A 27,630-nucleotide genomic window follows, 5' to 3' on the forward strand; every position below is an offset into this window, starting at 1 on the left:
ATTCAAACCCTCCTAAAGCGAATGGTGAACTCTTAGTTTTCCTACATTCCTATCCTCTCTTCGCGCTCTTCCTTCTATTTTCTTACTAAAGGTGCGGACCAGGGGCGTAGCGAAGACCTAGGAGCTGGCGGGGCACTGACCCCCCCCCCCCCCCCCAAAATTACTCCTCCCCCCATAAAACAAATAAACGCAGAAACAAAAAAGAAACAAATTCGTATTGGTATAAACTGATTTATACAGCGCACTTTCCTAGGTTGCAATAATCTATTTTCCTCTTTCGTTTTTTCGAAAAAGTTGTTTGAAAAATTGGGGGGGCACGTGCACCCCGTGCCCCCCCTCGCTACGCTACTGGTGCGGAGACAATGTTGCTGAAATAGGATAGTCTTTTACTTGCGTTGCGTGCAACAAATTGCGTCGTGTGTCGTGGCTCGCAACATAAATCGCATGCAACTCTGCGCGCAATGTTGCACCCTGTGTCCGTAGCTTAATTCCTCGCCTCCAAATAATGAAAAAAGACAGTCACTCGAAGTGAGTATTTACATTCTAGGGTTTAAAAGATAAATAAAAGTTATATATAATTGCATATTTATTACGTATAAATAATTTCTATTCGTTGGTCAAACCATTATCTTGGTTTTTCTTAATGATAATTTAGAGATAATGAATAATATTGATAATAATTAAGACTATGATTAGCTTTATTTATCCACGGTAATCGACTGGTTGGTTTTTAGCTTTTTGCGATTTGGCTTCCAGTCATCAAATGGCCATTGGTCTGAGTTGGTATACGAAGAAGCCAAACAAAAAAACAAAAAAAAAACAACAACAACAAACAAACAAACAAACAAACAGGAAAGGTTAGAAGAAAAGATTAGGGAAAAAAAGAAAAAAAAAGATTCTACCATGCACTTACTATACTGTCACCCATCCAGGTTCTAACTCTGCAAATCCGGGCTTGATCCACTGTCTCGAAAGCCCAAGTATTTTTCCACTGGACTAAGGTGTTCATGAAAAATTGCATAACAATAGCCTTTAACCGAATAGACTAGACTTTTTGACAGTATTTTTTCAACCGATTCCGTGCGTGGCAGAGATGCAAGGGATTAGCCGATATGGTCTGGGGGCCGGCTGGTCTCTCCCCTGATGCTTCGGCTAGAATATTTTCTTGCGTAATTCGTGCACCCAAGGGCAGAAGGATTTAATCGCCGTCAGGTCCGAAGTCCGTACGACGCCTCAGCTCTGCGGATGTCTCGGGGGTATGGCACCTTGGAATCGATTTTTTTCTTTTTTCTTTTCTTTTTTTCCATTTTTTTTTTTAAATTGAATATCTAATTTCTCGAGCCAAGCGTGTATTCGAATACCACCGCATCTATATTTTTTCCTTAAAAAAAAAGAAAGAAAGAAAGAAAGAGCTAGTTGCTTTTGTTCAGCAAAAACAATAGCAGATATCGGAGTTAAACTCTGTTGCCTTCAAACGTTTCAAGTCGAGGCATTTGGGTCAATACAATGAAATGTATAGAAACGTTCTGAAGGCACTAGAGTGTAACTCCGATATCTCCTATTTGGGATTCTTATTTCGAAAAATCGTACTGCAATTTCCTTATCCTTGTCAGTTATTCAAATATTTTTATCCAGGTTCTTCAGTCTTTCCTCCATCCGTAAAAATCAATTTCTGAATCCAATTCCATCTCATGTCTTTCATTTCTATCTGGACCTCACTCCCAGGGCATTACAGGGGTGGAGGTTCTACAGCGCGAGGATGGGGGAGCGGGCCCCCTTGGCCCCCTTGGCTACGTCCCTGGGTCTTGTAGTAAGTTTCCAACACAAATGTTTTAGCCGTTTGAGCCGACCAAGAACTGTATATTTTTAACATATCATATGGTGTTTGCTGCTTGTAGATTATTGATTTTTAAGGTGTCCTGGCATTGTTTTTTACTGGAATCTGCTATTTCCTCGTAACCTTGAAGTCGTTTGCGAAGGGTAATGATTTCTTCTTCTTTCTGATAAACAAATGAAAAATAGAAATATAAATTATTCATTTCAACTCGAATTTGTATAGTAGAACGTTTGAGTAGCGTTTGAGAAGAACTTTATAATGGTCTTCTACATTTTCACCATCACTATCGGCAACAACAACAGTTTTGATATCATCACCACCATCATCATCATCATCATCATCGATCATCATTTGCCATCAACATCGATTACCATCATCATCATCACCGTCATTATCATCATCATCGTCATTACCATCATCATCATCATTTCCTATCACTATTTGGTTCATCACCATCATCATCGACAACAATACCATCACCATTATCATCATCATCATCACCATAATCACCCATGAACGTCATTATCATCATCATCGTCATTTGCCTTCACCATTTTGTTCATCATCATCACCATATATTAACAACAACATCAAATGCTAGAGTAAAACTTAACAGACGTGGAGTGTGATTGTTACAGATTTTTTGTGCCCACTTTCTGGCCACTAACCTCTTCTAGTTTGTCTTTATACTCCTGTATTTCTCTTCTATGGTTACTGTTTAGTGTAGATAGACCATCGTCCAGGTTATTACGTGAAACACTCCCTACTGTGAAGGTGCGTTCAATTGGTTCGGGTCGACCACCCACCTGCATGTGCTTACGTAATTCTGTTACCTTGACAACGAGGAAAATATCATCATTATCGTTATTGTTATGATGATGATGTTGATGATGGTGGTGATGATGTTGATGATGGTGATGACGATGAAGATGTTGTAGATGATGGTGGTGATGATGTTGATGAAGTTATTGATGATAATGGTGGTGATGATGGTGGTGGTACCGGTGATGATGGTGATGATGATGATGAAGGTGATGATGAAGGTGATGATGATGGTGATGATGATGATAACGTTATTGATGATAATGGTGCTGATGATGGTGATAATGTATTGGTGATGATGGTGATGATGGTGATGATGATGATGGTGATGATGTTGATGAAGTTGTTGATGATGATGGTAGTGATGAAGGTGATGATGTATTGGTGGTGATGGTGATGATGATGATAGTGGTGATGATGATGGTGATGATGAGGATGATGATGGTAGTGATGAAGGTGATGATGTATTGGTGATGATGGTGGTGATGGTGATGATGATGATGACGATTTTGATAGTGATGACGATGATGTTGGTGATGAGGATTATGCTGATAGTGATGACGATCCTAACGATAATAATAATTATTATTAGTATTACCTTGGGTATGAATACGAAACAAATAGTTAACGATGTCCCAAAGATGATTAGAATAGATATTATAGAGAATGATGCATCGGGATGATCCTTGAGAACCAGCGACACAGGAACCCCAATAGCACACAGAATAAATACATTATAAACTGAGAAACCAATATATCTGGAAAGAAAGTGAGGATGGGCATCTTAATACTTAATAGTTACTAGAGAATGAAAGATGCACTAGAATAGTGCAATTTGCAGGAAATAATCACTTGACTGTTAATGTTAAAAATGTTAATGTTAAAAATGCTTTTTATCCTTATAATACACTTTCGATTTCATACGAAGCAATTCAAAGTTTGTTTGCCATCCAGCAGAGCCTCCCCCAATTAAGGGACTTTTGGTTGAATTGTTTCGTTATCAAAGTGATAAATCTATCAGCAGATGACTTTTTGTTGCAAAAGGCCTATTTAATCTTGACTTAAAAAGCACCTACTTTGAGTCGTTAAGAGCAGTAATAGTGACTTTCCTGGTCTCCCAAGCCAAGAACGCACCAAACAGAAGTAAAATTCCTTTATAACCAAAGAGTATTCCTAGCCAAAGATAGGTGGAGGAAGACTGGCAGTGTTCCATTTGGTATACTATCTCTACGTGGTTATGTGAGGACACCTAGGAATTTAACAAAAAGAAACTGATATTCTCTATATAAATAGATCGATCTATCCATCCCAGTCACATCCAATCCAATCCAGTCTCGTTCAATTCATCTCAGTCACATCTAATCCATTCCAGTCACATCCAATCCATCTCAGTCACATCCAATCCATCTCAGTCACATCCAATCCATTCCAGTCACATCCTATCCATTCCAGTCACATCCTATCCATTTCAGTCACATGCAATCCATCCCAGTCACATCCAATCCATCTCAGTCACATCCAATCCATCCCAGTCACATCCAATCCATCTCAGTCACATCCAATCCATCCCAGTCACATCCAATCCATCTCAGTCACATCCACTCCATCTCAGTCACATCCACTCCATCTCAGTCACGTCCAATCCATCTCAGTCACATCCAATCCATCTCAGTCACATCCAATCCATCTCAGTCACATCCAATCCATCCTAGTCACATCCAATCCATCTCAGTCACATCCAATCCATCTCAATCACATCCAATCCATTCCAGCTACATTCAATCCATCCTAGTCACATCCAATCCATCTCAGTCACATGCAACCCATCTCAGTCACATCCAATCCATCCCAGTCACATCCAATCCATCCCAGTCACATCTAATCCATCCCAGTGACATCCAATCCATCCCAGTGACATCCAATCCATCTCAGTCACATCCAATCCATCCCAGTCACATCCAATCCATTCCATCTACATTCAATCCATCCTAGTCACATCCAATCCATCTCAGTCTCATCCAATCCATCTCAGTCACATCCAATCCATCTCAGTCACATCTAACCCATCCCAGTGACATCCAATCCATCTCAGTCACATCCAACCCAGCTCAGTCACATCTAACCCATCCCAGTGACATCCAATCCATCTCAGTCACATCCAATCCATTTCAGTCACATCCAATCCATCTCAGTCACATCCAATCCATCTCAGTCACATCCAATCCATCTCAGTCACATCCAATCCATCTCAGTCACATCCAATCCATCCCAGTCACATCCAATCCATCACAGTCACATCCAAACCAGCTCAGTCACATCCAATCCATCCCAGTCACATCCAATCCATCTCAGTCACATCCAACCCAGCTCAGTCACATCCAATCCATCCCAGTGACATCCAATCCATCTCAGTCACATCCAATCCATCTCAGTCACATCCAATCCATCCCAGTCACATCAATCCATCCCAGTCACATCCAATCCATCTCAGTCACATCCAATCCATCTCAGTCACATCCAATCATCTCAGTCACATCCAATCCATCTCAGTCACATCCAATCCATTCCAATTACATTCAATCTGAACCAATCAATGTTTGAATTAGCTTTACCTCAACTTCAGCCTCGTACAATATTCGCTTAAGAGGATCGATGCTTTGCCAAATGATGAGATATGTAACATCAACCACTAGCAATAAAAAGACAATAGCCAGTAGATGACGGTCTTTAACAATCTAAAAAAGGAACCGAAATTTGTAGTCACTGTTAATGTCACTGTTCTTCGGGCTTCTGTTCTTGTCCCGCTGCTGCTGTTGTTGTTGCTGCTGTGTTGTTGCTGCTGCTGTTGTTGTTGTTGCTGCTGTTGTTGCTGCTGCTGTTGTTGCTGATGCTGCTGCTGTTGTTGCTGCTGCTGTTGTTGTTGCTGCTGTTGTTGTTGCTGCTGTTGTTGCTGTTGCTGTTGTTGTTGCTGCTACTGCTGCTGTTGTTGCTGTTGCTGTTATGCCTGTTAGTTTTAGTTGCTGTTGTTTCTAATGTTGTTGTTGCCGGTGCCGTTACTGCTGCTGTTGCTTCAGTTAATGCTGCTGCTGCTGCTGCTGTTATCAATGTTGCTACTCTTATATTCGTTGATGTTTTTATTGCTCTTGGCAGATGTTGTTGCTTACCTTTCCTCTTAGCTTCCTATTGGTGAATATAGTGTGTACTCGCCATGTCTTTGAAAACATTGCGCCATAAGCGAGACTAAAACCGAGTGAAAGGGTCCAAGAACGACTCTAAAAATACCAACAAATAATGACAAATATTAATAATAATAATTAATAAATAAAATATCTATTTTAATACTATTAGGCTACTTAACTAGTTCTTAAATAGAAATGTTGCGCATGGCACAAGAGCTTGAGGACTAAACTAATTTTTCTGCTCTGTATTCAACATGGACCAGGTTGACATCATGGTCATATGACCAGCTCACAAAGCTTTTAATTAGTCTTTGGATCTCAATATCTGCTCCAAATAGTGGCCAAACCTGACAGTCAGGGCACGGCTAACTACGGATCGAATTATAATCGAGCGTGTCACACTGGCGAGAAGAAAACCGGAAAATCGCCGAGTGTGAGTGTGTTATCATTACACCACCGTTTAATAGACCAGTTTCGAATTCCAAATTACCGCTGTGTTCCTTGATTACAGACTCATTTGCACAGGGTTAGCCTCGTATCATTGTTTAAATATTCACAAATACCAACAGAAAAGTAAAGAATGCACAACTTCAACAATACAAACATTTTGAAACTCGACGGACCTTGACTGGAACACGTGAATATTCTGCACAAACTCGAGGCTAGCCCTGAGCAAATGAGTCTGTAAGCAAGAAACACAGCGGTAATTTGGAATTCGATGGGGGTCTATTCTACACGAGTACTTACTGCACAGATAAAATGATAGCTATGATCCACTAGAGATCCATCTAATCCAAAAGTAGCCACAGACACATAGTTTAGCACGCATCCCAAAATAATGATATTGTTCAGGTTGGGACTTGACATTTTGATGTAGCGGATATTTTTGTGGCGTGTGTTGAACCATAGGAAGAAAAAGGCAATGAGGATGCAGATAATGCTCGTGCTGACCATGAATCCGTAAAGTATTAATGAGGGAGAAATGAGTTTGTTTACTTGTTGAATGCGATCAGAAGGTGGAGAGCCACCTGAAAAGCAATATTTAGAAATGTTTTAGATTTTTGAATACGTGTGATACAATTTAGCTCGAAAGTATCCTTTATTCGTTTGTTCGCTCCCTCATTCCCTTATTCTTTCCTCCCTTCTAGTTCTTTTCTTTCTTTTAATTCTTTTATCTTACCATATACTCCCTTCCTAGCTCACGCCCTCCCCCCCCCCCCCCCCTCTCCCTCCGCCCCTCCATTCCTCCATCCATCCGCATCCATCCATCCATCTATCCATCCCTCCCTCTTTCCCTCCCCCCTCTACCTTCCTCCCTCCTTCCTATTTTCCTTTCCAGGCCTCCCATTGTCTACCACAATGTATATATGAGCATAATAAGCTACTTGGCCATATAATCTTCTCATGTCCAGTCCAGTTAATTACGCCAAGCTTGTTTTCATACAGACCAACTTGTTTTTTCCCCCCATCTGTGGAATAAACCACATGCTGTTACTGTTAATAAGATCTGGTGCATATCTCTAGAGGCTCTATCAAATGGCCATCTATTAAGCGACCAACCTCTATTTAGCGGGCATAAATCAAACTATTAATGACGATTTCTGCACTAATCTAAACCTCTATTAAGCGAACGACCTCTATTTAGCGGCCATAATTCAAATTATCAATGACGATTTCTGCACTAATCTAAACCTCTATTAAGCGACCGACCTCTATTTAGCGACCAGTTGTCAAAGTCCCAAAGAGGTGAAAATACCAACCTCTATTTAACAACAATTCGTCATACCTATAAACTGTATGATCTTTGTATCTCCAACACGATTTCGCTTTGAAGTAAATGAAACTGGGCCCTAAAAAAAGCCGAAAACATCACATTTTACATTTACCAACTTTTCAAAAATCAGCCAATCAAAATTCTAGAAAACATCACGGTCACGGCAAAGCACGCACGCACGCATACTGCACCGAGTGTTTTCACAGCCATGCGAAACCTGCTCTATTTTACTTCACACCACTTACAGTAACTCCATTGAACGTTACTCGATCCAGCTCGTTCGTCAGCAGAGCAATAGTCTTGTTATCACCATAAGGCAGTTTGTCCAGTCTTTCAGTCCTGGGCATTTTCATAAGCGTGTGGTTTAGGCCTAGTGCCATAGCCCACAGTGCGTCATACACGTAACTAGAATGTTCGTCTCGTTTGTTTTGTTCTACTTTGCTGTTGTACTCTTGGAAAAACTCTTTCACTGTCTGTTGGCAAAGATAATTTGATTCTTAAACTATATATATTTGGACGGTGAAAGTAACTATGGATTTTCAGAGTTTGGGTGAACAATGCACTGCTCGTTGGACTAGTATTCTTTCGAGTTTTCCCTCCCTTTCGTCCTTCCATCTTTGCATTCTTCCTTCTTTCAGTCTTTCCTTCCTTCTTTTATTCTTTCCTTCCTTCCTTCCTTCCTTCCTCCCTCCTTCCCTCCCTCCTTCCATCAATCCACCTGTCACTATTTGCATGGTTACCCATTTTCGCCACATTTCGTACCTTTCCCGAGACAGTTTCCATATCATCTTTTGCCTGCCACAGATTAACCGTAGACAAGTGATAGTTTGCTGCACGCAGTAGCTGGTCAGCGGTACAATCTATACTGGAATCGTTAATTAGCCACCAGTCCTTCTCGATGTATCCAAGAATGATCCATAAATATCGAGAACCATACATTCCAAGTTTGTAAGCCTGGACAGAATCGGAGTCCTGACTTAATTGATATGCATATAAAGAGCTTTTCATGATTATATGATAGAGTGATGGAGAATTAGGAGGAGAGAGATACGTCGTTTGGCTAGCTTGGTAACTTGACTTACCTCACAAAATACTTTACGGGCTCCGTGCCCAAAAAGGTTACCGATAATGATCCTTGCATCTTTTTTCTGTTGAAAAAGCGTGTAAAAACGTTCTATTATAATAAGCAACTCCATTTATTCATTCATCTATGCATCAATCCTTTCTCTCCATCCATCCATCCATCCATCCATCCATCAATCAATCCTTTCTCTCCATTCATCCATCCATCCATCCATGCATCCATCCATGCATGCATGCATCCATTCATTCATCCATTCATCCATCCATCCATCCATCTATCCACGCATCCATCAATCCACGCATCCATCAATCCATCCATCCATCCATCCATCCATCCATCCATCCATCCTTTCTCTCCATCCATCCATCCATCAATCCATGCATCCATTCATCCATCCATCCATCACATCCATCCATCCATCCATTTTTCTTACTTGCCTTGAGATTCGCCATTTGAGTAGTAGCACTGTTTCTAAACGCCTCAGCAGTGAGTTCCCTCATCCCGCGGCTTCTTATATCAAGTTGAAGATGTTCCACCGCCTTTGAAACGATATCCAGATTATTATCATACCAAATGTTTCTATATGTATAATTTCCTAATATTAATTTTATGAACTGGCAATCCCTCCCTCTCCACCTCCCTCCCTCCCTCCCTCCCTCCCTGTATTTTCCCCTTCCTCCCTCTATTCCCTACCTTCCTCCATCTATCTTCCCCATTCGTCGTCTCTCCCCTTTCTCCCTATAACTCCCCTTCCTCCCTCTCTCCTCCCTTCCTCTTCCTCCTTCCCCTTCCTCCTCCTTGTTCTACCTTCTTTCCTTGACCCCTTGCCCTACCTCTAACACACAAACACAGCTTACCGCTCTGTGTATATCTTCGTCTTGATAGATAATCCCTACATGGGACCAGTTGAATGTCTTGAGTATAGCGAAACGAGGGGCGTTGAAGGAGGTGTCATCTGGGATTGTTCGGTAGAAGTAGGGATACAAGATCTTGTCTGATAGAGCGGGTGATGTGGACGCATACGAGATCTAAAAAAGACACGAAAAGCATTTGTATCAATAGGTTGCTATGTACCTAGTATAGTCCCAGCACGTCTGGGTTTTGGCATTCCTTCCGTGAATCAAAGCATTAATTACTTGCTTAGGTCATTGTAAGTTTGATGATGACGCTGTTATAAAACTTGAATTCGCGTCGGGTTTCCATGGGCTTTGTTTCTACTGAAATTGTCTGGTCTATGTGTGCTGCGAGCCTTCTTTATTATGAGTTTAGCGGCAAAGCGCATGCGACCTAGACACACAAACAAACATTTTATTGGTGGTGTCCGAGGTAAGGTGTCCAAGGTGGACTAGTTCCAAATATCCCGATGATACCCCTAAATATGGTCATTTGACAAAAAGAATACTCTTAAATATGGTCAAGGATACCCTTAAATATGGTCAAGGATACCCTTAAATATGTTCAAGGATACTCTTAAATATGGTCATTAGAAAAAAGGATACTCTTAAATATGGTCAAGGATACTCTTAAATATGGTCATTAGAAAAAAGGATACTCTTAAATATGGTCAAGGATACTCTTAAATACGGTCATTTGAAAAAAAGGATACCCTTAATTACGGTCAAGGATACCCTTAAATATGGTCAAGGATACCCTTAAATACGGTCAAGGATACCCTTAAATACGGTCAAGGATACTCTTAAATATGGTCAAGGATACCCTTAAATACGGTCAAGGATACTCTTAAATATGGTCAAGGATAGTTTTAAATACGGTCATTGGAAAAAAAGGATACTCTTAAATATGGTCTTGCGGTTTTGACAGCTGACCATATATTCAAAATCAATCGAGGGACGTAATTGGATTAGAAACGCAACAAACGTTTCATTGGCTAAACTAAACAATCGGAAAGGAATGTAGTGCTTAAGTGAGGATCTGGGACCGAACCTAATGACGCCTGTGGAGGAGACTGCTACCCTAGCCACAGGAAGCTCGCCGAGTAATTAAAAAACCTAGCTAATGGTCTACCTGTGGTATTCGCCATGGATTGAGTCCAGCCAAAGCCGCCACGACAGTACTACAAGACGAGTACCCAGCCCCCAGCAGCATAATTTTTCGAGGAGAACTTGAGAGGAATTGATATAAGAGATGTTCGGTCCATCCTGGAGATCCCTAATAAAATCCATATGAGAAATAAAATAGGTAGTTAGACCACAGGGTGCCCAGTCTATATATTATCTTTCGACTCCCAGGTGACTTTCGTTCTATACGTGCAGGGACCCCCCGGGTTAGGCTTCAAGAATTTGCAACGTACCCTGTGATTGGTTAGGTTTAGGGGCGGGGTTGGGAAAAGGTTATTGTTTTCTATTGTTCTACACATGTGCGCCCTCCAATAGCATCACATCTTGCAAATTCGTGAAGGACGACCCAGCGTGCATCAGAACTTCCGGGCTACTGCTCTAAGCGCATGTTCAAGGGGTCAAAAAGTGGGATCATAGGTTGTAAAAAATTGCTATATTTTGATTTTATTTTCTTAATAAGCACAATTTTTATTAGATATTCAGTAGAAAGTAGCCTTAAGCTAATTCCAAATCAAAAATACCCCAAAATATAGCAATTTTTACAACCAATTATCCCACTTTTTGACTTGTTGAGCATGCCATGAGCAGAATCGTGGAACTTTTGATTAGTGTATTAAATAATTCGGGGGAAATCACTTAGTAATATAAATTACTGCGAGATTAGGTGCTCGCTAGACATAAGTCTACGTGTCCCACAGAGTACCCATGTACTAAATATGATCTTATCATTTGGTACTCGAATCTGGTCGAAATCTCCCCACGTGTGAACAGGATTCATTAATGGAAGGAACGTGCGTCGCGATAATCGTTTACGGAAGTTTGTTAGTCATCCTGAAATTACGCACACAGCATGAATGCAGTTTTAATTTGGAGATAGATATCATCATAAGAGTCAGTCATGTTCCAGGAGTTTCTACTTAATCATATTAAGAGGTAGTGTATGAGGATGGGAAGAACTCGGAATTTATTTTTAAGGGATAAGAGAATACAGTAAATAGTTTTATGGATGATCTCCATGTTCTCCCGTTTTTCTCCCTTGGCAAAACCTAACACGCTAAATTGCTATTCGATCTGTGAGTTAGCCGTACCCTGACTTAGATCACAAGCCCAGAGGTGGTTTCAGGGATCTATCTGTGAGTTAGCGCTGCCCTGACTTAGATCAGCCCAGAGGCTGTTTCAGGGATCGATCTGTGAGCTTGCCGTGCCCTGACTTAGATCAGCCCAGAGGTTGTTTCAGGGTTCGAACTATGAGTTACCCATGTCTTGACAATTAATTAGATCAGCCCAGACGTTGATTAAGGGTAACGATAACTAAATCGAAGGTTATATTAAGTTTAACACTTCTCAGGGGTCGGATTCCGCCAACCTTTTTCTTAGAGAATGCAATTTAACCAAAAATACCAAAAAGATCTATTATCTTCCAGACATATATCAACCGCATGCTTACACCTGCCCTAGGTCTTCTCTCCCGACGAAGTACACCCACACAAAGCCCTAACCTTTTATAAAATGTAGTTTGTCAAAGACATGAGCGAGACAATCATGATCTAAACATTGCTCATTTGACTCTTGGGGTGCTCATCATTTAAACCAAATTATCCGGTTGGAAATTCATTCCGCTAATGGTAAGAAAATAGCGGGAAACTTTGACTTCGATAAATGGTACACGCGTCTACCGAAAGAACCAAAAAGAGCGGGATCAGAATAATGGTGCATACTTTTGTTTTCCAACTGGAATTTTCGGTTTTTCCGGGTAGTAAATGGTAAGCATCCCTGATGTCTCAAATGAGAATGATATCTATCGCAATTTTAAAACCCCTGTCGTGTGCGAATGGAAAGTAATTTCAACGCGCGGATGGAACTGACTCAAATCCGGTGTTGTATATCAGATAAATTCATTTAGGATGATTAAATGAAAACATGGGAATGAATGTTATACCAATCAATTTTATTCCTGTCTAATCGGTATGTAAGTGGAGTTTGTTAGGTCAGTGATTCGAGGGTTTTTCTCCCTCCGTTAAACCAAACAAACTATATCCTAATTTGATAGAGTCGAACAAGAGCAGGAAAAAAAGGTTTCCAAAACATTCCGCTTCATTGGCTATGTTATCTATGTTAGCCTTGCCCTGACTTTCATCAGCCCAAAAGACGATGAAATCCGTTGAATATTTCTAGACAATTCCATCTTCGATAGTCATTGAGTTCGATATTAGTCATTCCGATATTGAAGAAAAAGCTAGTGTCAAGTTCGCATTGCATGTATGGCATCGTGGAACTATTTTTGGGGAATAAAAAGATGGCATTAGAAAAAAACACTCCCCTAATGCACAGCAACGCCAACTCGGGCCATTTTTATTCTCGACCAAGGAATGGTTCTTAAGATATAAAAGTTTAAAGGAGTGACTCACCCGAGTGTCATTCCATATCATTTTCAATTCATAGTCACCAAGAATCCCAGCACTGTTGATGTGTTCTAACGCCATATCAGCAGCAGGCAGGATCCCATTGCCTCCCGTCCATCCGTCGTAATACATTGACGTCATAGGGAAGAATCCACCAATGAAAAGAGGGATCTTCGAGGCGGCGGGAGCCAGGATAATTGCTATGACAACTGTTTGGAGTGCGTTGAACATCCTGGCAGTGTGAGATGAATTGGCACTGTGGGAAGTATGATTTGATGTTGTGAGCGTACATGACTAACTGACCTTAGGTACTTTATGCGATGTAAGCAAAGGAAAGGATGAATCAATGGCTATAACAAAACTGTTAAAGCAAAGAAGTGTGAGGAGACAAAGTAATAAAGTAGCTCTAGGAGGGGTTATTAAGAGAACAGAAGAGAACAGAAGAGAACAGAAGAGAACAGAAGAGAACAGAATATCGAGATGAGATGAAATGAGATGAGATGAGATGAGATAGGATGAGATGAGATGAAAAGAGAAGAGAAGAGAATTAAATCATTTTAGATAAAGTTGAACTGAACTACTGTTATATTGCTTACATTCCTTTTCAATTACATTCGCTTTTCTGTTTTAATGGTGTACATTTAATTTCCGTTAAGGCTCCAAAGAGATTACATTGACTGCCTTGATAGCTCATCAAATGGCTCATCAAATGGCTATTACGAAACGGAATTCTCGCTTCATATCAAATTAATTCTTCGTATGAATCGCGGCCTAAACCTAGAATACCTTTGATGTCAAGAAACCTGCTAGAGTAAATTGCCATTTTGCTAGTAAATTAGAGGAAATTGATAAAAAAGATGCCGAAAAATATGCATAAATTTAAGCGTGTTACGTCAAATTTCCCAAATTGATTAAGTTACTTTCAACAACTCAAAATTGATCCTCGTATATATATCTGTTGTTTTTCTTTGAACATAATATTCTAAACTTCGCAACTGGAAATATCTGGCCCAAAGCTTGTATTTTTAAATACTTTTCTGTACTAATGCATAACGTTGCTTTTATGTATTTGTTAAGCAATGGTGCTGAAGTAAAAAACCGTATCCTACTTCAGTAACATTGCATGCAATATTGCGCGCAAATGTTTCATTGTATTTCCGTCCCTTTGTCTAAGATCAATTTTATTTCATTTCCACACATACAAATTTGAATTTATCTTTCAAACCCGGTACCTAAAGACGTCGGTATAAGTTTTAAACACATTCTGGAGAAAATGCCGAATCGATCTAAGGATTGATAAATCATCAAGTTACTCTCGAATTGATGTCGGCGGAGCTTAAAACATTGCGATGCCAAGACAGAATTTAACGAGAAATTCCCGTTTATAGCTTATCATATAGTAAAACACTTTGTCCATGAAATAGTATTATATAACAAGTAGTGTTTACTTTTAATGATAGCACTGATATAGTGAAACAATTAAAAACAAATCGGACCACATTGTATCAATTTTTTGAACTATTTTACACGATATGAATTCAGTACTATTTTGAGCATGGGTTTTAAAGTGTTTTATTTTCAACGCTAGAAAACTGAAAAAAACAACAACAACTAAAGATTAAAATAACGAAGAAAACTATATCAAAAATAAGTGGGGAAATACGTAGAATGATAGTAATGAATGCATTTCAACACAAAGCTTTCTTTGACAATATTCCTTTAAAAAATATCGTATAAAAAACATATTCACACACTCAAAAACACAAAAAAGAATATACACAGACACAAATGTTATACTTACCAAGAGTCAAGTATTTATGGACTTATATTACGATATAAGCGTTGTTTCACTTATAGCATGTAGGTAATAAAATATATGCTGTTTATAGGTGCTTACTAGAGCGCTAGCTCGAATTCCAGTTGGTAATCAATCGAAGTCAAAAACTCTTCAACCCTTAATTGACTGATCTCACGGTGTTTGACTGATCCCAGGTAATGCTTTAATTTCCGAGTCTAGAAACAGCAATGTGGTCGATAATGGGTTGATTTTCAGAACCTTCTGTGAGTCCGTCTGTGAGCATTTGCGAAGAGATGCAATGCTAGATTCAATAGATCAAAACAACATATCGCTAATTCTTACTGCGCATGCTCGGCATATATCTCGCAACAAAACCGTGTGAAATCTTTTTGAGGAGCAAGTGTTTTGGAGGATGCAAATTGTGAGGACTTCTTGTCGCCTACAGTTCTTTGGGAAATATATTGGTTATCTTTGACCTTCGATTATTGTTCATTCCATCTTCTTTTTATTTATTTATTTATTTATTTATTTATTTATTTATTTATTTATTTATTTATTTACTTACTTTATTTATTTATTTATTTATTTATTTATTTATTTATTTATTTATTATTGTTTGTTTGTTTGTTTGTTTATTTATTTATTTATTTATTCTCTCTCTCTCTCTCTCGCTGTTCTTTTCTTTCTTTTCTTTTTTTTTTTAATTCACCTTTAAGGGTCTCGAGTGTTCTGTTTTGTTCTATTCGTCGTTATCATATATAATATCTTCACACCATCATTGTCTTGTCATTAATATACTTTAATTATTCAGTGATTATGTTTTCGCCATTTTCCAAAACAGTCACGTCTTAACTTTCCAAGGGCTTACGGCCTAAAAATAAATTACTCAAAATATAACTCATTTCATGCAAGCTAAAAAAAATTTATGTGCAGTTCGCAGTGTATGTACAAACCTTGAACTCTAAGTTAAGCTAAGCTTTTGTTTTGTTCAAGAAAAATTTTATCGAATGATTCTTTAATTTAATTTTGATAAAAAGTGTATTCTTGATTTGAAACCTGGATGTGACTCTTTGATTTGGAAATGTTTGCATCAATTAATTGACTCTATATTATCCTAGCAATTTAATGATTGTGTATTTGAGTTGAAAGCCTTCGTAATTGGGACTTGGGTAAGTGGGCTGAGTCACCATGTCATAATAAAGATATATATGATACAAAACTGTGCTGTGTTTGTACTTAAAAAGTTAGCTAGGTCAGGTCGTGATTCGATTCGATTTCAAAATCGAAAATTTAAGGTTGCTTTGTTGTCTCTATGACGACAGTGAATGTATCGAGTTTTGAAAACTATAATTTATTCATTCACCCTTTTATTTTCTTTTTCATTGTTCTTTGATTTCTTTTGCGAGTTCTAATAATATTTAAAAGCAGATAATTTGAAAATTAAGTATTTTCAATCGATATGAGGGAGAGAAAAAAGGGGAAAAAGGAAGGGAATAAATAAAAAAGAGAATGAATGAACGAAGAAATAGGAAGGAGGTAAGAGAGAGAAAGAATTGACACTAACATTATATTCTGAATTGCGACTTTGTATTATTCGATCAAAAAATAACAAATTCTAGTAACAATAGATATAAAAATAACCGGCGAGATATGAAATGAATAACAGCCTTGTATTCAAACTAAAAACGACGCGAACCTTGGAAATCCTTTGTTGAATGGTTTTGAGTTTCATTCAGTATGAACCAGTACCAACTTAAAAAAAGAACTCGATTTAAAACACAAAATACATAGTGCATTCTATAAAACATTGAATGAGTAGCTCAAATCAATGTTTTCAACTTTTCACAAAAGCTACTCATATAGATTTTGAAAACTATTCCTCGAAACTGTTTGGAAAATATTTAAATGTTTTAGTTATAAAAAACTAGTTCTTTTAGTAATGTAAAATTTCCATGAGTTTAACTCTTCTATGTTTTGGCTAATTTAGACCGTATGTTAGTACAAACATCGGTCGATCAGTTCTGATGCTTAAACGTCTTACAAACTTACAAGGAACTAATAATTGAACTAACGTTCCCTGCTACGACTTCGAACACAAAGGTATCCATAATATGATTTATTTTTCATATAAAAATTTAAAACAAGAAAAAAATTCCCACTTTAGGAGTAACTATAACTGTAAAAATGATATTAAATTTTTTGGCCCGGCTTTAGGAATAATAATGTTATAGTTTGGGTACACTTTCCCCGAAATAGCACCTTTATTGTTTTCGCTATAAGTTCTAAATGAATTTGAGTAAAATATACTTACCAAGTTTATTTGCAACTGAGTTGACTTGTAATCCCAGTAGAACTAAGCTTACTAGCCTGATAATCTTATACAGGTGAGATATATGGTAAATTTGGTTTGAAATTGGGTCAGTTCCGTGAGTTTTTCCGGCTTTGGCGCGATATGAATGATGCTGTTTATAAAACAATGAGATAATATAGCCGACCGCGTATGGTTTTGATGGTGGAGGAAGCTATTTGTTAAAATTAATTAGCTTAACAATGAATGAGTGGTAACAAGTTTGGAAACACTTGACTGGTTGGATTATGCCTCATGTTGGAAACATTAGGTGGGAATGCTACTATTGGAAGACAATAAGTGACATTATAAACTAAAGAACGAACAAATAAACGAAAGAATGTCATTGTCTCGAAAGAAAATAGGTAAAAATAGGTAATTTTTGTCATCACAAAGGGAAAGAGAAAGAATGAAAAGAAAAAATAGAAAGAAAAGGACTAAGAATCAATGAATTAATGAATGAAAGAATGGGTGGGATGGAGGGAGGGAGGGAGAGAGAGATGGATGGATGGATGGATGGGATTAGATAGGATATATATGGAATGGAATTGGATGGAATGGATAGTATAGACAATTGGGCTGACGGTCGCTGACGGACGGACGGATGGACGAGTGGATGAAAAAAAAAAAGGGATGGAATGATAGATGATTCAATAACTGAAACAATGAATGGATGTTTAAGTGTAGTGAAATATGAGTAAAACAGTAAGTGAAATACGTATATTGAGATGAGCATGAAATTTAAAAGAAGAACATAGTCTACAATTAACTTAGACAAGAAATAGAAAAATAAACAAGCAAAAAAAAAAAAAAAAAAAAAAAAAACTATGATTACAAAGAAATACAATAATCCTTTCTTTTTAACTCTGAAAATGCAATATAAATTTAAAAAAATATTCACTAAGGACCTATAAGATGCAAAACAAATTTTGGGCTTCCTTTATCCTCAGCTCCCTCGCTATTGGAATGCATGACGTCATATGACCCGTGACCTCATGACGTCACAGCACGTGCTTCGACATCAATATCGTACATTTTTCCAAACCTTTTTCGAATGTAAATTTTGATGGCAAATTTTATTCCTACAAAGGAATGCCTGGTACGATTGCTCGACTTCTAGAGAAAATGGACCCGTTTTAAAGGTAAGATGGTAAAAGTTTCCCCATTTAGTCTTTTACAATGATTTTCTGACATATTTTGATAACTGTCATTTACGTTTCTTTACTGAATGAAAAAAAAATTTATACATAAATATATCACTGGAAAAACTTTGTTCCTCGTCACTTAGTTATCAAGATTTGTTATATATAAGGTTAAAAGTGCATAATGAAACAAGAAAAATAAAAACCGAATAAAAATATTACGAAATTACTAGTATTAAACAAATAAAGGACGAAGGCTAAAGGACTTTCTGAATAGCAAGTTTAAGGGCTGGATATTTTAAAATATTGTCTTGATAAGATTTTCCATTAAAAAATTCAAACATCATTATGATTAGAGACAAATAATAATAAATGAATAGAATGCTCTTAAAGACGTTAATTGATTTTTTTTTTTTTTTTTTATTAAGTTCCATTGAAAACAAAACTTACATTTTGAAATAAAACACATTCAACACTCTCAGTTTTATATAATAAGCATGAAGAACATGTATCGCCTTTTACTAATATGCTTTATAAACTTAAATTCTTTTTATACTACAATATTTACAATCTAGAATAAAGCTTTTCTATTTACAATGAACACTGCAATTAATATTCAAATAAATGTAAGCAAACTGTACAAAGCAATTATAAATCTTTGTATGCAGACACAGAAATAGCTGTTTCAAGTAGGATGTATTCATCTTTAATTTTTTTTATAAAATCATATTCAAATATATAATCTTTCATTATTTTTGTTATTTTTACGCATGTTGATTTATTCCATTCGACTTCGATCAAGCAATTCCCAATAACAAAGTTAGCCCGACGTTAACAAAGTAAGACATAGCTAAAGAAACCTTATGAAAAGAGAGGGAGATTAAGGAGGGAAAAAGAGAGGGAAAGAGAAAGAGAAAGAGAGAGAGAGAGAGAGAGAGAGAGAGAGAGATGTCTTTTATTTAATCTCGGGAAATTTCATCAATGTACAAATTGGTTTTCATGAAAACCGAGTTCATAGGTAATATATATAAAAAATTAATAATAACGTTAAGAATATATAGACAGATTTATGAAATACATTCTCATCTACCCCCCAAAAATATTATAGTAATTAAAGTGTTAAGGACCAACAGACGAAAGATTCCTCTTAAAAGATTTTAAATTATTGGACAGTCTGACACTTTGGGGTAACGAGTTCCACACTTTTGCACCGTCATAAGAGAGAGCTCTTTTTAAAAACTCAGTGCTGGGTTTCGGTAACTTTAAGCACTTCTCTCTACCACGAAAATCGTAGGTATTTTCTTGAAAATAAAAGAGTTCCCTTACAGATTTTGGTGCAAGTGCATTTAAAGTCTTAAACATCATTATTGCTTTATGCTCCTTTCTTCTTCTTTGTAAGCTTTTCCAGCCTAAAGAAGTTAAAATATCACTAGATCTGACATCGTAGCTGCTTTTTGTTATTATTCTTGCAGCTCTATTTTGCATTTTTTGCAATCTTTCAGCAGACGTTACTGGTAAATTATCCCATACCACGTCACAATAGTCAAACCAAGGTAAAACGAGAGCCTCATATATGGTAATAGCTGTCTCCAAGGGGATGTAATCGCGGACTCGTCTTATGCCACTCAATCCAGAGGATATTTTTTTACAAATGTAATCAATATGAGCAACCCAAGACACCCGTTCGTCAATCACAACACCCAGAGTTTTTGCTGTAGAGACTCTAGTAATTGGTTTGCTATTTAAATATATGTGTGGTTCGGAGGTAATTTTTTTCAATTTATCGTCAGAAGCAATAAACATGTGCTCTGTTTTAGCTGAATTTAAGCTAAGTTTGTTAGCTTTCAACCAGTTATGAATATTGGAAATATCAGCGTTCACCTCGTCAAATATAGTCTTTTGTGATGTGCCACAAGTGGTGAGACTTGTGTCATCAGCATACATTCTAGCATTTGAAAATTTGACACTATTTGGCAGATCGTTTATGTAAATAATAAATAATAATGGCCCAAGGATTGAGCCTTGAGGGATGCCGCAATCGAGTGTTCTAGAGCTAGATAAGGTATGGTTTATGTAGCATCTCTGACTACGATCTGTGAGGTAAGATTTGAACCACTTTATCGACTCTTCTGCAATCCCATAATAGTATAATTTGTGGAGAAGTATGGAGTGATTTACTGTGTCAAAAGCTTTTTTAAAATCTAGGAAAGTGACACAGTTCAATTTACCTTCATCCATATTGGTAAGCCACTCCGTTGTGGCTTCTAGGAGTGCAGTAGTAGTCGAATGAAGCGGTCTAAATCCCGACTGCTTTTGAGAAAGTAAATTATTTGAGTTTAGATACTCATATAACTGGTTAAAAACTATTCTCTCGAAAATCTTAGCAATAGTAGGTAAGACCGAAATGGGACGGTAATTATTCAAATCATCTTTGTCATTAGCTTTATGAATTGGCGTAACTTTCGCAAGTTTCAAGCCGTTAGGAAAAATCCCTTTATCAACTGATTGATTGAATAGCTTCACTAGTGATTGCCTTAAACGAGAGAGAGAGAGAGAAAGAGAAAGAGAGAAAGAGAGAGAGAGAAAGAGAGAGAGAGACAGAGAAACAGAGAGAGAAAGGTACAGAAGAGCTAGGAAGAACATTAAAATGAAGAGAGAAAATATGGAAAAAAAATAATGAAATTAAAGAGTGAAACAAAAAGAGCACACAAGCAAGAGATTAGAGAAAGTCATAAAAATAAAGAGAAAACTCTCATTCAATTGAATGTAAGTGTATTATATACTCTGACAAGACTAATATCATTGATTCAATCATTTTCCTATTTGATGAAAGCCTTCATTGTGCCTGCACCAAAATCTCTTTCTTTCTTTTTTCTTTTTGAAAGAAAATAAAAAGGAAAACCTTAATTTATATTTATATATATATATATACATATTTTTGCCACCTGGAGGATTATTAACTATCTGACCATTTCTAAACATCACAGCCAGGTTGTACGAAGCCTGGATAGCGCTATCCGACAGATAAATCTTATCAAGTGGGTAAATTTATTGGATAACAGCATCAACTAATCCACTGGATAAAGATTTATCCGCCGGATAGCACTATCCAGGCTTCGTACAACCGGGCCCACATGATTGACCAATTAATTAGCATTTATTATATTATTTTCTTCCATTCATTTTTCTAGTTTTTGAACTTCAAGAATTAATAACCAAAATAAAGCAAATAAAATTGCTAATTTAAACGGACTCATAAGTTACTACAGTTACAATAAGAATGGGAAAAGATATAAATCATAAAATGAAACTTTTTAAAGTTTCTATAATGTAGTACCATGCTTCGCATTTCATTCTCCATGCTCAGGTAGATTTTATATCCAAGTCACATTATCATTTTATCACTATGCTTTGAAAACCTGTCTCTGTTCTTAATCACACACTTGAAAGGCTTGGATGTGTTGAACCTTTGAAATTGAGCTTGTACATTAAGTGTACAGTACATTAAATGGAACCTGGCTTTGACTAAAGTCTGTAAAAACTTAATTTCAATGAATTAATTTGGATGATAATGATTCATTGATATAGGGCTAAAAATAACACTGGTCATTCACTGGTCATGATGACCATCCACATTAGTTTAAAGGCCGTTCTTTTTAGCCTGTTGATGTTTAGTTGACAGCTTAATTATACATGCATGCCTTAATTCATGATAACATGTTATAATAATAATAGTTAATAATATAACCTTGAATATAATATTATCACTCATAAATCAAATAATAAGATAAAGGCAGGGCTGGTTCTTACAAGTATGAAATTAGTTTACATGTTAGCGACAATTTCCTGAAGCATTGCAGAGTAATTTTGATCTACACTTAACGAAGGTAATGTTACAGATTTCTCACCATCTTGAACTGAAACGCATGATAACGATGTCTGCGATTGTTGAATCCCTTTGAGTTTGTTTTCAATTGATAGCTGAGGGAATAATTTGTTTGCGAGATTTTGTACCAACTGGGGATCCTCTTCTAGTTTTGGTAACATGTTTGGGGTAAGATCTGATTGAACTCTTCTTGGTCTGAAAGGGAAAAAATGAATGAATGAACAAGGGAGAGAATGAGTGAAAAATTTATGAGGGAAAGAGGTGCAGATCGGGGGAAGGGAGGAAGAAACATCAAAAAAAAAAAAGAAGAGTGGATTAGTGAATAGATGAGAGGGGATGAAGAAATAAATAAGTAAACTTTATTTAAAGAGAGGATTACATGCGAAAGCTGCAATTGAAAAACCTTGTGGCTCTCTATTCTTAATGCCTTTGAATAAGACTGGGCTGCCATTTTACATGGTTGTCTGAGCCACAGAGAAGGTCTAACCATTTGCATGTATATTTAGAGCAAAGGCAGAACCTTCTACTCAGATATTTCAAGGTCCTGAGTGTTGGTCTGACCAAGGCTTAAACCCACAACCTGAGGTCAGGGACGACTAAAATTTGCAAATGATGACTAATTTTTGGAATGTGGTTGTCCTTCTGACAACCTACGTTTTTGCCTAGGTGTTTTTTTTATAAAAAAATAAAAAATAAGAGAGTCCATAAAGTCCAAATATAATTCTAAATTATATTTCTTCTGCTTGAATCCTACAAAGTTCATTTTTCAACTGATAAACTTTCAAAAACTTGAAATAACACATTCGTAGGAAGCCATTGTATATCGCTGACAAATTTGATTAAATCTTCTGCATTATAGCTAACCGCTGACCATTGTCATTCAGGCTCTACAAAATAGGCGTGCAAGTGGGACTCTTAAGTTTTGCTCTGGACTACTAAGAATTAGATTATGGTTGTCCAAAGGACCACTTAACTCCCAAGTTAATTTCAGACCCTGAATATTCTGGTGCCCAACCAACTCAGCCAACCAGGAAGTGGTTGACTCAATAAAAAAAGAATTAATGACAGAGAGAAAGGAAGGGAAAAGAGATGAATGATAAACATATAAATAAATGAGAGAATGAATGAATGAACATGTGAATGAATGAATGAACATGTGAATAAATGAGAGAGAAAATAAAAAATGAAAATAAATAAATGAAAGGGAGGTAGGGAAATAAGAAAGGAACGAATTGGTAAATGAGTGGAAAGTAAAGAAAGGAAATGAATGAAAAAATGGAAGAATGAAAAAAGGACAAATTATTCTCCCCTTTCTTATCACACACCTATGCTATGCAGATCTGCCATGACTTTGTGCATGAATTTCTTTCTTAGTTTGACCTCAATTTAACCCTCTCTACTAGTTATCACAATATGTACCATCTTATCAATCACTCACCTTCCCCTCTTAATGACAAACTTTTTTGTTTTATCTTCTTCTACTGGTTCAAACAACTTATACAGTAAATCTTCACTAGTGCCTGTTGCATATGAGACTTTTCTTTCTTTCGGCGGTCGTGGGTTTATCTTTTCCTCTGGGGGTGTGACAGGTCTAAGGACACTGACGTCATAGCCGGTGTTGTTAGCATTATGAAACAGTGGCGGCAAGGCCGGTAATGTGCTGCCAGAGCTGAGAGAGCTTGTTTGGATTTCATGGGGTTCGTGGAAGAACGATTGAGGTAGTGCTCTCATTCTCATCGGTAGAGGTTCTTTGAAACAGAAAAAATCAAATTAACAATAGAGACTTAAATATTTTAGAAACATCATGTTGCAAAAGATTTAAATACAAGTTTAATTTTAAAACAAGTCACTTAATCAACTACAGCTGTAGTATTAATTCTATTGTTGATATAAATTCAATGAGTAATGAGGTGTGTGAAAAATCATTAAAATTAAAATAATACTTAATAGAGAGCAAAATTCTGTACATTCTATTAATTGTTTAACATAGAACTGTTTACCACTAAATGTTATTAGCAAAATCATCTTTTCCAATTGTTTGTTGTTAATTGGCAATCTATGAATTTAACTCTCAAAAATCATTTACAGCTGAATATATTTATTTCTCTTTGCATGCATGTTATTAGCAAAAATCATCTTTTCCAATTGTTTATTGTTAATTGGCAATCTATGAATTTAACTCTCAAAAATCATTTACAGCTGAATATATTTATTTCTCTTTGCATGCATGTTATTAGCAAAAATCATCTTTTCCAATTGTTTATTGTTAATTGGCAATCTATGAATTTAACTCTCAAAAATCATTTACAGCTGAATACTTAAATGAATATATTTATTTCTCTTTGCATGCCTCAATAATATTTTGTGTAACTCAAATACTGGTGGACTTCCATAAGTTGATGGCTAAAGCCACATGTTAGTGATTTGACACCCAAGCCACTGCACATGAGCCCACTCCCTCGACCCGCCCACTTTCACATTGAATTCATACATGTGAGCTAGCTACCATCAAATTTCTAACTTCATAGCTTTGGTACAATCTGGAATTCCTTATCAAAAAGAATTTTCATATCACAAGGATTATTAGAGAAACTGATCCCCTTGTACTGACCCCTGCTTCCTCTTCAGCTTAACTTTCATTACAACGGGCATTAAGACTGTGGCAAAAATTGGCAATCATACTTATCATGCAAACGTGTTTAATTCTCAAATATTACCTTATTTTAAGAAAGGCCTCTCTTACTATAAATTTAATTAATTAATTTATCATTTGTGTGGTAACTTGACTATGAGAATTAATGCATATAGTGTTTTTTTTTTTTTTTTTTTTTTTTTTTGAACAGATAATGTACCTTAGTAACATTATTTCTTTGCAAGGTGACAAGCAATAAACTGTGGGTGAAATGGTTGTTATAGAAATGGATGGTAATATCATTGAGTGTAAAGTAAATTGATTGTACTTGGCCCAACGAAAAACAAATTGCTTGCACTATTTTGTACTAATAAGCTTGGATGTATCACCTTTTCACATCTTGGATAGGAATAAGGAACCTAGTTTCAGAGTTTTCTCTGAAGGGAATACGAACAAAGCAACTTTTTTCAAACTTTAGGAAATTTTTAATTTTGATTTGACGTCATAAAATGAAAAGAAAAACTAAATAGAAAACTTGGTTGGATAGGTACGATTGCGTATCTTTAGGATTTCCTGTTGACTATGATAAGTGATAGATGTACAGGTAAAAGGTGGAATTTCCGAGTGTCGCTTACGTAGGTTTGCAGTGGATTCACATTAAGATGTGTTTTTTTACTTATTATTGTAAACAAGAACTCAGTATTTATAGCAACAACCTCGTAACTACGACTCAAAATCAATATTCGAGTTTCATTTTCATTTGTAATAAGGAAGTTTACTAATTTTTAAGGAACTAGGAATGGAATATCAACAATGCTGGCAAGACTTCAAAATGAAATTGTCCCATAGAACTTCTACAGCAGACTAGATATTTGGTTACAATTCACTCGTGGTGGTTCAATTTACTCGTAGTGAACCTATAACAAATACGTATATAGATATTGCTTTTACTTTTGATACCAAAATATTAAGAAAACGCACTAGATTATCATTTAATGCTTTAAAAATTAATACTTTATTTCGTTGTGTGAGAATTATGAGGTTTTAATGTTTGGGTGAAATTTGAAACAATTTGTTGCGCGAAGGACCGGCCTATCCATCCAGGATATCGTCTAGACGGATAATAAGAGCCGAATCTTTGTATATTTACTTCTTTGTTACAGTAAATTACTTCTCTTGCGACTCATTTTTTATTTTTGGCAGTAGTGCTATCCTTTCTTTTTTAAATTATAGACAAAATCGATCTAAAAATTTAAAAATTGAGCTAATATTAGCGTGCGATTGAAGGCTGTGTTGGACACGATCGATTGACTCTTCATTGTTTGTACACGGAACATTCGTTAGCATAACAATAAAACAGTGTTTCCTAAGGAATACAACGTAAATAAAGGGATAGCTCTCTCAAGTGAGTAATCAACAATGACACAAGCTTGGAAATTTTATAAGTTCATATATCGAAGCGATTATATAACCTCGTCGTCAGTACTTTGAAATCAATGCAAGTTGCTCATTTCAGAGATCATTATAACGACTGTACGTCGACTATAAATACTCGTGCAAACGCCGATTGCTCTAATATTCCTCTACATTCGTAGGAAAGAGAGATCGTTTAGTATTTAGGAAGGTTTGGTAATGTTTGGTAATTTTGCGGATGGCAAACGGGTTTTAAACTTCGCGTGCATTATTTATTACTAGTAACACGATGCCCCTTGGCTTAAAATAGAGACAGTATGGTACGTACGCTAAGTATACCTTAAAACGATATAGCATTAAAAAATAAAGCTTTAGTGTTAAATCCTTCTATCTAAGATACAATTCTTTATAAATGTGTAATAAAAAAAAATCAATGAACAAAGAAAAAACGCGATCATTTTAGGTCATAATATACTCTATACTCACCTCGTTTAGGTTTAACCCGAAGCTCATGTTGAGGATGGAAGTCCGGAGAGGTTTCTCTTCTTTTCAACTTACAATTACTTAATCCACCATGTTGTGAGAGCAATAGTCGCTGCTTTCGTCCTCTTTTAGTAAGTTCTCGAGTGAAATTCTCTTTAATTACAGGTTTTTGTCGCGATAGAGACAAACTTTTTCCACGTATTTCAAGTGGTGGTGGTGACTGCGGTGAGTCGGGCGAACATGGAGAGCAAGGGCTCTTCGGATTTCTCCATTCTAAGTGATTACTATTTTGAAACTGGTTTTGTGGTTGACTCTTCTCCATTTTGCTCCATAAAAATATCCTCTAGGGATTCATCTGATTTTGTATTCTTTTTCTCGTAGTAATTCTAGAACCCTATCTAAATATGGCTGGATATGAACGAAGGTCAGTAGCGTAGCTGCAAGATGGCTCCAATCTTGATACCAAAGATCTAAACCCCCAAAAAATCTAATATATTTGTCCGATGGCTATGATTTCACTATAGGCCAGCTGTAAATGTGAAAAAATATCCTCGAGAAATTTACCATTGATTTTGCATGCACTTTGTTATTGACATCGTGGTATCACCTTCAAAACAAAGTTTTCTTCCGCTGGCGCTCAACTCTGTATCCATGCATTTTCGCGGGTTGCCAGTATAAACTACTAAATACTCTTCGCTCTCTGATTGGCTTGAACTGACATCATTATGGCCCCTTTTACCAACGAACCAATTG

The 27,630-nt window shown here is 36.7% G+C and overlaps 3 protein-coding genes across 6 annotated transcripts in view; 1 reads left to right on the top strand and 2 right to left on the bottom strand.

Annotated features, from left to right (window-relative positions):
- Positions 1 to 27,630, top strand: part of LOC116292338 (UPF0415 protein C7orf25 homolog) — a 37,082-nt gene that overhangs the window by 5,978 nt on the left and 3,474 nt on the right. The window contains exon 12 of one of the 4 annotated variants that reach the window (XM_031699627.2): positions 13,217 to 13,331. The exons of the other annotated variants lie outside the window; for them this stretch is intronic. The gene's annotated coding sequence lies outside the window, so the exon portion shown is untranslated. Of the gene's footprint in view, positions 1 to 13,216; positions 13,332 to 27,630 lie in introns of those variants that run through there. 4 annotated transcript variants of the gene reach the window in all.
- LOC116292334 (gamma-aminobutyric acid type B receptor subunit 2) lies at positions 198 to 13,407 on the bottom strand. The gene is made up of 16 exons (XM_089034818.1): positions 13,183 to 13,407; positions 10,722 to 10,865; positions 9,554 to 9,724; positions 9,134 to 9,235; positions 8,695 to 8,760; positions 8,375 to 8,566; positions 7,858 to 8,085; positions 7,625 to 7,688; positions 7,224 to 7,307; positions 6,586 to 6,866; positions 5,824 to 5,931; positions 5,272 to 5,394; positions 3,736 to 3,908; positions 3,258 to 3,417; positions 2,506 to 2,670; positions 198 to 2,000 (listed from the first exon to the last, which is right to left on the bottom strand). Exons 1-16 carry the CDS (start codon positions 13,405 to 13,407, stop codon positions 1,875 to 1,877), a joined length of 2,412 nt encoding a protein of 803 aa, XP_088890944.1. The 3' UTR covers positions 198 to 1,874.
- Positions 18,914 to 27,568, bottom strand: LOC116292340 (uncharacterized). Its single transcript, XM_031699629.2, has 3 exons — positions 26,881 to 27,568; positions 23,788 to 24,097; positions 18,914 to 22,544 (listed from the first exon to the last, which is right to left on the bottom strand). Exons 1-3 carry the CDS (start codon positions 27,197 to 27,199, stop codon positions 22,289 to 22,291), a joined length of 885 nt encoding a protein of 294 aa, XP_031555489.1. The 5' UTR covers positions 27,200 to 27,568; the 3' UTR covers positions 18,914 to 22,288.

Source organism: Actinia tenebrosa, unplaced genomic scaffold, assembly GCF_029948245.1.
Source record: "Actinia tenebrosa isolate PJP-AT-01 unplaced genomic scaffold, QUT_ActTen_1.0 PGA_scaffold3__52_contigs__length_22856419, whole genome shotgun sequence".
Taxonomy (NCBI): domain Eukaryota; kingdom Metazoa; phylum Cnidaria; class Anthozoa; order Actiniaria; family Actiniidae; genus Actinia; species Actinia tenebrosa.